This window comes from Sciurus vulgaris, assembly GCF_902686455.1.
Source record: "Sciurus vulgaris genome assembly, chromosome: 2".
Taxonomy (NCBI): domain Eukaryota; kingdom Metazoa; phylum Chordata; class Mammalia; order Rodentia; family Sciuridae; genus Sciurus; species Sciurus vulgaris.
In genome coordinates this window covers 110,438,107-110,450,145 of record NC_136462.1, presented here as the reverse complement: position 1 = coordinate 110,450,145, position 12,039 = coordinate 110,438,107, and the positions used below count along the sequence as shown (strand labels likewise).

General features: G+C 46.1%; 1 protein-coding gene across 4 annotated transcripts in view; it reads right to left on the bottom strand.

Annotated features, from left to right (window-relative positions):
• TLN2 (talin 2) overlaps positions 1-12,039 on the bottom strand; it is a 419,729-nt gene that overhangs the window by 31,184 nt on the left and 376,506 nt on the right. For all 4 annotated transcript variants that reach the window (XM_079125623.1, XM_079125621.1, XM_079125620.1 and 1 more), the window contains 4 exons: positions 11,075-11,258; positions 5,601-5,726; positions 5,289-5,405; positions 2,992-3,177 (listed from right to left, as the gene is read on the bottom strand). In XM_079125623.1, coding sequence (XP_078981749.1) covers positions 2,992-3,177; positions 5,289-5,405; positions 5,601-5,726; positions 11,075-11,258 — 613 coding nt within the window. The remainder of the gene's footprint in view (positions 1-2,991; positions 3,178-5,288; positions 5,406-5,600; positions 5,727-11,074; positions 11,259-12,039) is intronic.

Genomic DNA, 12,039 nt, shown 5'->3' with positions numbered 1-12,039 from the left:
ATTTTATTTGCTAAAACTGGTACCCTCGTCCCCTTAGACATTTTTCCTCCTGCACCTTCATTCTGGAAAGAACTTAGGGGGCCTTACAGAAATAGTTAACACACTAAAGTACAAGCAAGCCACAGAGAAAGACCAACACCAATCACACGTCAGGATAAAAGGTTAAGACTGAAGGGGAACACTGACCAGCCTCCATGTTTTTTCCACTGAAGTCCCTCTCCAGAGATGGTAGTGAGTGCAGGTGGGAACACTTGTGGGCTCACTTCTGCTGTGTCCCTTATCCTGGAGGTCAGCATGTGTCATTCATGAGCTAGGTTTGACTTATCTTAATGGGCCTAGGAGGCAGAAACTAGGAGCCCAGAGCTATGCTCTCAACACTACCGTGTTTTGTTCACCCTCTCACCCTGAGCCTCTAATTGTGCCTGTTTGACAAGAAAGCAGTGGGAAGTCACAGGCTGTGACACTCCTTGGTGTCACCTCCAGCAGGTTCTACACAAGGCCCTTATCTAGGGAGATGGGAGAGGTGAGGCCAAATTACGCTGGCCTACTGTGGTGACTGTGTAACTCAGCAGAACCCTACAGGAGAACAATGTAGCAGTAATTAATATGTCATACCATTTGACCCACTAACTCCACTTCTGGGAGTCTTGCCTAAGGAAATAACCCAAGGCACAGAGAAGCCAGATATGCCCAAGGATGTTTATTATAGTAAAGTTCATGATAAAAATAAATGTAGACAACCTACATATTTTATAATAGGCAAAAGAGAATATTTGCTAATGGAATATTTTGTAGCCTTTAAAAAGTCTGTGATAATGACTCACAGCAACAGAGAAACAGCCATATCACATCAATTATAAGAGCAGATATAAAATTGTAACTAAAATAAACATGCACATGAAAGCAAGACAGACAGAAACACACATGAGACTTGACTTTGGGATTGGGTAAGCCTAAGGAATTAGTGTAATCCTCCCATTCTGATAAGATGAGCCACTCTGGAATTTGTTGTTCCCCCACATTTGCCCTGGTTACCCCACTCTGTGTGATGTAGGAGATTTTCTTCTTGATCTAACACTCAGTAGCCCTGGTTTTCTGTGTGTGCTTTGCTGCATGCATTCCCTTTTCTGGCAAGCTGCCTCATTCCTTTCTGCAAAGGGGTGAGGAATGCAGGAGTCCAAAGGAATCACCAATGTTCGTAAGTTTGCTAAATAAGTCCTATCTTAATAAATGTCTTGGGGCTTAGCAGTGATACTCATTGTCAAGTCAGATTTTGGCATGTGAAGCAAACATGCTTTAGAGTTCTGTCGGCTCTCTTGTCCTGCAAATCCAAGATGGTTTGACCCTGGGGAAGCTAAGGCTGAGCAGACAGTTTCCACCCTTTTCTACATGATCTCCCCTGAAAACAGGGGAACCCAAGCAAGAGAAACTTAAAAATCTGAGTTGCATTCTATTTCTGCCTTAATTGTGGTCTTTCTGTTTCTCCTTTCATGTCTGTAATGTGGGCACAAAAGTGCTGGTCAATCAATAGTCCCAGGAACCTTGAGACTCGCAGGTAGGAGGCCACAGGCAGCAGAACCAGAGTGGCCATGGAATCAGAGTACTGGTTTCATCCTGGTTCTCACAGTGAAGAGCTGTGTGACCTTAGTTATGTCACTTTGACTCTCTGAGCCTGTTTCACCATTTGACAAACTGGAATCATTTCTCTTGCCCTTATTATCTAGGATCAAGTGAGAGAATATATACAACATTCCCACTAAAACTATGAGGTCCTGCATCTGGGCACCATGATGCCTTTGACTTATAGTTTGCCAGGCAAATCTGACTCTCTGACCTTTTTGAAAATTCTTACTTCTGGTGGGTGGGTTCTACAGAGCACATCAAAAGGACAAATATCTATGGCTTCAGGACATAGTCTGCACACCCTGTCCAGCACGCACAGTTCTTCGTCATAGGGGCCCTTCCCACCTATCCTCCCCTGTCTTCCCAACCCACTCTCACTCTCTGCCCTCCATCATGCCCAGGAGACCCACGATGGTGGAGTTGTCTCCTCTGGATGGGCTTTTATGCACATGTGCCTTCAGCCAACTGCTTTGCTCTCCCTTAAGCAGGTACCTCCCAAATCACCTGACCCCTTCTGAGGAACCCCAAGAAACTATAAGCAGCCCAAACAGAACTCTCTTTACCACAGAGAATGTCTGCTCCCTCAGACTCTGATCTCTAATAGCTAGGTTTCAACTTCCGTGGTTTATCCCCCCACCCCCATTTAACCAGGGAAGGGGGCATCATCAATCAATCACTGATGGAAGTCAAAGCTGTCCTTGGAAGGTGAAGGTGTGGGGTGAGGTGCTCAGTGGGATGTAGGACAATGTGGGGCTCTGATAATTTACTTTCCTAATAGATAAAAAATCAAAATAAAGGACACAGGGCTCAGATCTCTATGGCTCCCTCACCAAGCCTGCACTCAGGGCAGATATTCTAATCACCCAGGGGTCAGAAGAGTCTTCTCCAAGATGTCTGGCATAGTTCACTAAGTTCTGTTGTGTTCCTCTAATTCACTTCTTCACCTAGTGAAGGTAGCCCCTCTCCTAGCACAAAAAGTCTGAGCCCTGAGGCAGGAAAGGGCCCGCGCAGGAGGGGACCCGATGTCCATGGAACCAAATGCTGCAGTCCCATTGGTTATTCTTAGAGTGGTCTCCACTACATTGTGTCAGAAGTCTCCCCGTCTGTTTAGGGGAAGTGGAAAGAAGTGGGAGGATCAAGGCAGCAAGGCTCACTTCCACTCATCAAGAACAAAAGGACCCAAGAGAGGTGTTTCCCAGGTTGATGCATACACCATCTTCTGCATGCATATTTATCATCCAGTTTAAGGTATAGAGCTGCTCCCTGCTACACAATCCAGCCCCTCCCTTCCTCCAGACAACTCAGAACAACTCAGTCATCACAGAGAACTATCTAATTGTCCACCCCAAATAACATCACAGTCTTTACCTTGCAAGCCGTCAACATATCAGACACAGCCTTCCGGCTCAAATTGGCTGTGGCAATCACATCCTCCTGTCTACATGAGTTCCCAGCTGCCACAGCTTTAGCTGTTGCCATGGTGATGCCTTTCGTCATCCTTATTGATTCTTCAGGTGATGATGTCTTTTCAGGTACCTCTTTTGACTGGAATACCTGAAAGGCAGAAATGGAATTGGTGAAAAAAAAAAATTAAAAAGGACAAAAGTAACTTAGGTTTCTGCAACCAGACTGTAGCTCGGTGTCTGAAAACCAAGCCAGCAATTGGAAGAAATTATCAAATGACAGAAAATTAGAAATTTAACTTGAGTACAGTAATGTGTCTCTTGCTTTCAAGAGTCTAGCATCCCTGGAAGCAATGTGGTGAGAGACATTTCTACAGTGTTAGCCCATTGTCTGCAGACACCAACACCTAATATTTGTACATCCTGAGGAAGGCTGTATGGCTTCTGACTTCTCTTCCTCCAGCCTTGCTGGTGTTTCAGTAGTTTCCAGAGATTCTCAATCCCAATGCTGGTTTCAGAGCAGGACTGACCTGGATGTATCACTGTGGACATGCCTTACCCCTTTTAATTGGGTGTGAGACTGGGGAGATGAAGCATAAGATCCTAATATTCTTAGCCTGCCTTGTAAATATAACTGCATAATTGTGCAGTGTTCATGTCAAATGTGCCACAATGACACTGAATTATTTAAACACACACACACACACACACACACACACACACACACTTTTAGAGAAGCTGAAATAAATTCACCATGGTAAGTCAATACCTCACTTTAAAACATCCCCTGTCAGTCAAGCTGTTTCTGCTTCAGACCCATCTGGTCTTGTCTCTTTAAAATGAGTGACAGGTGCTGTGACAGTATACTGAATGCGTTTGTCCCTGCACAGCAGAACCCCCATCCCAGGTGAGACTGGCCCATCTTCAGCACTAAGCAACCACATTTCAGCAGGGAAAACACCCCTGAGGCAGAAGTAAGGATGCAGAGAGAATCCTTGCTGTGTGCCAACCAGTGTCAAACATCAAACCCCTAAGAGTGGGCAGCTGCCATTAAGTGGTGCAGGACCACTAATTCCAGGCCACTTCTGAAAACCATGGAATGAAGGCCACAGGTACAGAGTCCTCCACAGCACTGTGGTCTTCATGGCACATGCTCCAAGGAAACACAATCTGGATGAATTCTAAATCACACTGGTATATTCAGAATGACCAAGTATTTATAATTTCCCAAGAGAGCTCTGAATTTCTACTCACTTCTACTGCCATCATGAGGCCTGCTGGCACCTGTCTGAATTGGTGTCCAGACTTCAGGTAGGAAATGCCAAGACCGTGAAGGAGGGCCAGGCAGCAGTGCTTAGGGACACTACCAGCCTCTGAGTTACTCCTGTGGTTTTAGTTCCTGCTTTAAATTATGAACTAAGCATATAAACCAGCTGGATCTATTAAAGACAGGACAAAAGAATCCAAGTTCCTATTACTTAAATCTCATAGAATTGCTCCTGTCTAGAGCATTATCATGTCTCAGGCCTTCTAAAGGTACAGAACAACCAGAAGCAGAGGCAGGTTCCCCAACTCCCCCTTCCCAAAGCAAAGTTGCATCTGAGATCAAACCTATATGAAAAAGGAATAGCAGTGGAAAACCATTCTGTATTTGTAGGGTTAGGGAGAGTTGATGTATAAATGTTGTGGGGTCACTGGAAGCAGATAACATCCCTATTGCAGAAACTCTAGCTGTCCTCAATCTACAGGGTTGGAAACAAGACAAAAGAAAGGGCCGACATCTCTAAGTTTGGACACCTTACAGAGAAGGGAGCTGGATGTTAAGGGGAAGTCTCGCCCAAAGGCATCTAGGCTTTCATACGGATGGTGAACCTCTGACTTCAATTCCACACGCGTGAACGCTGTGAGCTGTCGCCAGCGGCAGTGTGCATCAAGAGAGGCTGCACACTGAACCCTTGAAGTAAACTTTCCCCTTGGCTGGGAACCTTCTGTAATGCTTTGATTTCATGCTGTAATTTTAGTGGAATTAAAACTGAATTGTCTTAAGCAATACATATCAATGAGTTTCTTAATTATAATACCAGTAGATCCTGGCCAAACTCAGTGACGCATGGGGTGAGAAGTTACAAACCCTACCAGACGGTAGGCGAGAGGCCCTCCCCATTTCAGAGGTACTAGGTAAATCTCTCTAGAAGAATCTCAGAGAAGCTGGGGTCAGGTGTTGGACGCTGGTGCCAAAGGAGGCAACAGCTGGCTTCTTACCGTGAGCTCCTGTTTTATGTACTCGATGGTGGCCTCAAGTGCCCTCGTGCCCCGGGTGGCCTCATCCTCCACTGCCTTCACAGTCTTGAGGAGGGAGGTGACATTAGTCACCATCACCTGCATTCCAGGAAGAGAGTAAGCAGATAGTACACTGAGGTCGACTCCCTCCTCCTTTTAGTTCCAGACCAAATGCCACAAGACACCTCTGTTGTGAGAAAGGAGCTCAGATGCGTGTTCTCCCAGCATCCTCATGTGGGATTCCCTCACCCCACATTGCCCTGGAAGTGACTCCTGTTTGCACCCCACTCTAACCTTGGCAGCTCCCTTGAGCTGGTACATGGAAGGATCATCGGCTGGCTTGCTGGCAGCTCCTTTGGTAGCACCAATGAGATCAGAAAGGGCCTTGGCCACGTCTTTGATAGCATTGATCAACACCACCTGGAAAAGAGGATGGAGTCCAGATGAGCTGATACTCAATGGTCACCTGCTGGCTTCACCAAGGACTTTCTTGGTGAAGGGTACCAGGGACAAGGAAAAAGCAAGTGACTGCATTAGTGGCTCTAAAGCCTGTATCACAGTCATATCACTCAGGAAGCCACCCTTGGAGATTCCGAAGCAGGAATCTTAAGAAGCCCACCCAACTCTGGGAGGCTGATGCTAAGCCTAAGGAGAACTCTGATCTAAGCACACAGCCTGCTTCAACTTCCTCAATGGCAACTCACAGATAAGCTGCCTCTGACAAGATGAAGGGAACTAGCAGACACCTGAACTAGTCGCCCTCAGACTGCGCCTAGAACACAGGGAAAAAAACGCCAGCCTTGCACCTGGACTGCAGGGCCCTCATGGCAGCCTTGCCTGCCTCTCCAACTTTTGGTTCCTAGGATTCTCTGCCCCCAACATGCTGCAGACACACAGGTCTTCCTTCCCCATAGACTCGCAACTTGTTCCTATCGTAGACTTTTACTCTGCTCTCCTCTCTACTTGGAACCAGCTCTTTCCATCATCTGGGCCTAAACTCAAATGTCATGTCTTTTCATTTTTCACTGTTGACATATACATATCTATTTTTATTTTAAAATAGTGCCATACTGCAAATATTTTATAAGCTGCCTTTTCTATTTTCCTACTAACTCTATATCATGAGCATTTCCCCATGTCACAAATGCTCTTTTAAAAGTAACATTATAAATAACCTTCAATCATATAAATGAATCTTAACCAGTCCTTTCTTGATTAACACACTGGCAAGTCCAGGTTTTTTTTTTTTTTCTCTTTTAATTGTCTTCCTTCTATCTATCCCTCTATTCTTTTCTTTCTTTTTCCCCCTAACATCAGTGATCAATGTTGCAACTACTAGTTATGTGTGTGTGTGTGTGTGTGTGTGTGTGTGTGTGTGCCTGAGAGAGAGAGAGAGAGAGAGAGAGAGAGAGAGAGAGAGAGAGAGAGAGAGAGAGAGAGAGAGAGAGAGAGAGAGAGAGAGAGGTTGAGATTCTTGGAAAATTGTCTTAAGTTCATTGGTAGAATAAATTCCTAATCAGAGAATTGTCAGATTAAAAGGTACATGCATCTCATGGTTTGATAGATGTTACCTAATTGACTTCCAAAAGTTTGTATTTGTTTATATTTTGTCAACAGTTCAGGAGAGTGTTCTTTTCCCTATCTCTGAAGAAGCAATGGATGTCATCACTTTTAACATGTTTACCTTTCTAGAGTAGAAAATGTAGTTTTGAATTTTGTTTTTATTTAGTGAAATTAAACATTTTTATAAAACAAAACAAAAAAAAGTCATGTCTTTAGAGACCTTTCTGGCCACCTTAGTTATAGACCCAACCCCCAAATACCAGAGCGCCCTGTTTTATTTTATAGTACTTAGCAGTAGATGAAATCACTTTATTATTTATTCACTTGTACATAGTCTGTCTTCTCCCCAGGCTTGGATGTAAGCTCCAGGGGGTTTGAATAGGGCCTGGCATCAGCAGGCAGTAAGTAAGTCTGAGGGAATGGGCGAAGACACAGATGTGTGCCCACGTGACCCTGCACAGGACACATTATCTATGTCTATTATAATATAAGAGGCCACAGCCACCTGGAGTCAGAAGCGTCAGCAGCAGGGAGGAACATGATTTTGGGTGTCATGCTGAAGCCTTCTCAGTTCAGGAGCTCCATTAGCGGCTCCTACTTCTGCACTAGTAATAACAACTGCCTGGTGTCCATGGCAGCATTCCAGGCACTGAGCCAAGCACTGTGCACACACTGTCTCATTTAATTCCCACTTCCACCCTTGCACATGCGAACTGCAATCTTAAAGTCCATATACCCCAGAGCCCAGGAGTGGCAGACTTGGAATCTGGACTGTGGTCAATGTGCTTCTAAGGGCCATGGTTGTAACCTCTACAGTAACTATACTTTCTAGCCAGCTCCTCAGTGACAAGCAGAGTCAGCAGCCCTGTCCCACCAATCTCAGCCAACTGCTGTGAGGACAAACTGATGTGAAAATGAATCAGAGATTCTAGAACCCCAGACAGCTGCAGCACAGCAATATCATGATTTTCCAGCCCTCTGTGGTGCCTTCTCACCTACAGGGCAGAGGGAACCTCAGTCAACCTTCTGAACCTACAGGTGGAGCTGTCTGGGATGCAGCTTGTGAGGAAGGGGTGATGTGTGTGGACCCCGCATTGATTCCTGACACCACAGCCAGGAAGGAGGGGCAGTGAGAGGAACAGAGGCACCACTAGCCAGTGTCTGTTGCCAATATCCTCCACGCCCAGGACGCGCAGTCTCATTCCTGGTCTGTGGCAACTGACCATAAAGAGGATATTTTCTGAGTTTTTTTTTTTTTCCCCACATGAGATCTCATTGGAAGTTGGTGTTTCAGGATACCTAGACCATTTGAAACTAGGACTACAGCAATAGCAAAAATATTTAATGGTCTGATAAAAAATAAGAAAAAGACGTGAGTAGATATTGCTCCAAAGTCCTACAAATGGTCAATACATATGAGAAGAAGGTCACTAATTTTCAGGGACATGCAAATCAAAACCACAGTGGGACATCACCTCATATCCATAAGGAGGGCCAATATGAAAAAAAAAAAAAAAAAAGACAAGTGTTGGTGAGGATAGAAGTCGGAACTCTTTTATACCTATTGGTAGGAATGTAGAATGGTGCAGTTATTATGGAAGAGTGCAGAGGTTCCTGAAAAATTAACAATAGAACTGCCATGTGATCCTGTGATCTCTCTTCTGGATATTTATTTATTCAAAATAATTGAAATCAGGATCTCAATGTGATATCAGCACTCACATGTTCATAGTAGCATTACTAACAATAACCAACATGCAGAAGCAACCAAGTGTACATCAGAGGATGAATGGATAAAGAAAAAAAGCATATATGATGGAATATTATTCAGTTTTAAAAAAGGAAATCCTGAGAGTCACCTGCTCAGGGTGACTCTCTCTCCAGGGAGCTCCCCCTCCATGTGGGAAGTCACTGTCCAGAAAATGCTCCTCAAGTGTGGGGTTATGCAATAACATGGATGAACCTTGAGGACATTATAGTAAGTGATTAAGTCAGTCACAGAAGGACAAAAAAAATATGCATGATCCCTCTTAGGTGTGGTATCTACAACAGTCAAACTCACAGAAGCAGAGGAGAGTGGTGGTTGCCAGAGATAGGGGGAGGGAAATGGGGAATAAATAGCTAATGAGCATAACGTTTCAGTGAGAACGAATCAGCTCTGGAGCTCTGTTGCAGCACGTGGTGCCTACAGTTAATACTACTGTGCTGCACAGGTAAAGGTCTGTCACAGTCCATCTCCTTTTAAGGGCTCTCACCACAACAAAAGAAGGTTGAATGAAAAAGGCAAATACTGATGGTCACTGAAGCTGGGTTGTGGGCACACAGGCACTATTTTATGGTTCTCTCTACTTTGGGGTCCAATAAAAAATATTACCATAAAACTTTTTCCAAAGTGTGTGTGTGGGTAGATTCTACAGCAATATTTCTCTGTGTTAAAAGATCTAAACTGGGTACGGTGGCGCACACCTGTAATCCTAGAGGCTTGGGAGGTGGAGGCAGGAGGCTCTTGAGTTCAAAGCCAGCCTCAGCAAAAGCAAGGTGCCAAGTAACTCAGTGAGACCCTGTCTCTAAATAAAATATGAAATAGGGCTGGGGATGCGGCTCAGTGGTTGAGTGCCCCTGAGTTCAATCCCTGATACACACACACACACACACACACACACACACACAGATTTAAACCCTCACAGCCAAGTCACTTCTCGAGTAGTAGCAGGTGATGAAAGTGAACTTGTGCTGTGGTTCCAACTATAGGGACATGGTTTCCAGCTTTTCCTTCCTCCACAGGGTTAAAAAGCACCACCACAGGCAGGGATTTCTGTGACTGCTTAAAATTCTAAAAGTTAGTGTGAACTCTGATGTTAGCAGGAAGAAATGCAGCAGAGGGATACACAGGGACACTGGAAGATGTCCTCATGGGGCTCTGCTACCCTGGGGGATGTCGAGAAGCAAAGGGGCAGACTCCATGGGAATGAAACTGGTGGCCTCAGTTAACCAGAATAGTGACTCTCATCCACCTGACCCCTGAAGAGCTAGTTTTGTCAAATAGACATTTACTGAGCACAGTTTAGACATTGAAAACTGAAGAGTCTACCATTAGGTGTTGCTAGGAATAGTGAGAATAGAGGGGTTTAAGCTTTGCATTCTGGGAACGGGCAATATCTATTTATCAATCCCTGGCTTGCCTGCTAGTTCAACAATAGTTGAACATGTATTTGCTGAATATCTGCTATATGCCAGGAGCTGTCAGGTGTCAGATTTCAGAGACGAATAAACTACAGTGATTGTCCTCCAGGAGCCGATGGTCTGGGAGGAGCCACCAAGCAACAGGAGGGTCATTTCAATGAACTCATTACGTTCTCAAGCAGAAGTCATAGAAGTACATAGGGCTTTCCTATCTGTCTAGCTTCTCTTCCCTCAATACAGAGCCAAACGTCCCCAGAGGGGGCCTGTGCTTGCGGAGATCATTTTTTCACCCTCCCCTGACTGCTGTCTCACCACCCCTCACAGACAGCAGGAGTCACTAATGCCCTCCATGGTAATAGGGCCAATAGCCCAGTCACAGAGTTTAACCTGTCTTGACTCTCAGTCTCTTTGGTGGGCTGAGAGACCCTCCTCTCAATATCAGATGCTTTCCTGCTGCCAACTGCTGCTGTTCCTCAAACTCCTTAGGCATTTTCTCCTGAAGATGGTCCTTCCTGTGTGTGTTGCCATCTCTATGGCGACAATCCCTGCCCCCATGTCCCCCATACCTGAGCAGGCTTGTGCCCATTCACTAATTCTACCTGAGGTCTCTCTGGCACTTCTGATTCAACATGCCCCAAGTTGAACTTACCTTCTTGCACCTGTTCAGGGTGACTCTCTCTCTAGGGAGTTCCCCCTCCATGTGTGAAGTCATGTCCAGAAAATGCTCCTCAAGTGTGGGGTTATGCTTGTTCCTCCCTCATGTCCCAATGCCCACTGGTTCACCAGGCCCTGTAGACTCTTCCTCCTAGATTCCTCTCAAATGCGTGGTGGCTTGTCTCCATCCCTCAGACACCTCCATGGTCCATGCCTCTATCCTGCTTCAGCAACTGCTTCCTAACAGTTCCTTAGACCAGACACTCACATATGTATTATCTACTTCAAAAGTTCCCAGTGGCCTAAGCCCTCCTTTGAGGCTTGGTGCACAGAATGTGAGGAGGACAGTCCTCAGGCCCCATCCATACCTGGGTCTCGGGATCATCAGAGCCCAGGCTGGCGGCCCCCAGCTTGACGACCTCAGCCAGCTGGGTGATGGTGGCTGCTGAGGACTGAGCCGCTTGGGCCAGCTTGTCTGGAGTGGATGCGGCCCCCGACACGAGCAGTTTTGTGTCTTCCACCAAGGCCTTGGCTGTCTTCAGAATGTTCTCCCTGAGAAACCAGGCAGGGCCAAGGAGGGAGGGAGGGGAAACAAAGGGCAAAACTTGCTTATTTGTGATTGGGAGGGGAAATCTGTCCGTCACAGGGGGCTTTGGTGAAAGGGCTTTGGAGAAGAGAATCACATGTTCCACCACCCTTATCAAGGGGTGTGCAGCTTCCACATAGGCAAAGTTGGGGAGATGAGAGGAAAGCCAACCCTCATGTACAAGGTCAGAGGGTAGTAATGGTCCGGGGAAAGATTCAGGCCCCCAGGTCTGGCTGCTTTCCTCAGCCCTGTGGTTAAGGGAACATCCTACATTTTTGTGACTCTCAAGATCCCTTATAACACTTGACACCCACAGTGAGCTGTGGGTTGTATGGGTTGTGGCATCTTGTCGGGGAATCAGAGCCTGAGGGACTATGCTCAGGGAAGGACAGAGTACAGAGAATATTCTCTGCCCAGCCCCAGCCCAGCCCTTGGGCTGGAGAGAGAGGAGGAGCGCATAGTGAGGCTTCGGGGATCTCCAGCAGTAAACACAGAGCCCTCAGCACCAGGGTCCTTAACGGGGCTGTGAGCCCTACTCCCCAAAGCACAGCAACCGCTAAACACGCCTGCCCCTGCCACACGATCCCGCCGGGTTAGTGGGTGGTCAAGGGGGCAGTTCTCTGACAGGCAAAGTAAAAGATAGAAAAGCTATTCTCTGCTGGGTCAGACTGGATCTAGGGCTGTCGAAGGCCAAGCTCAAACATCACTCTGTGTTTACAGTTGGCAAAAGGAGCTTTTTCTGATTTC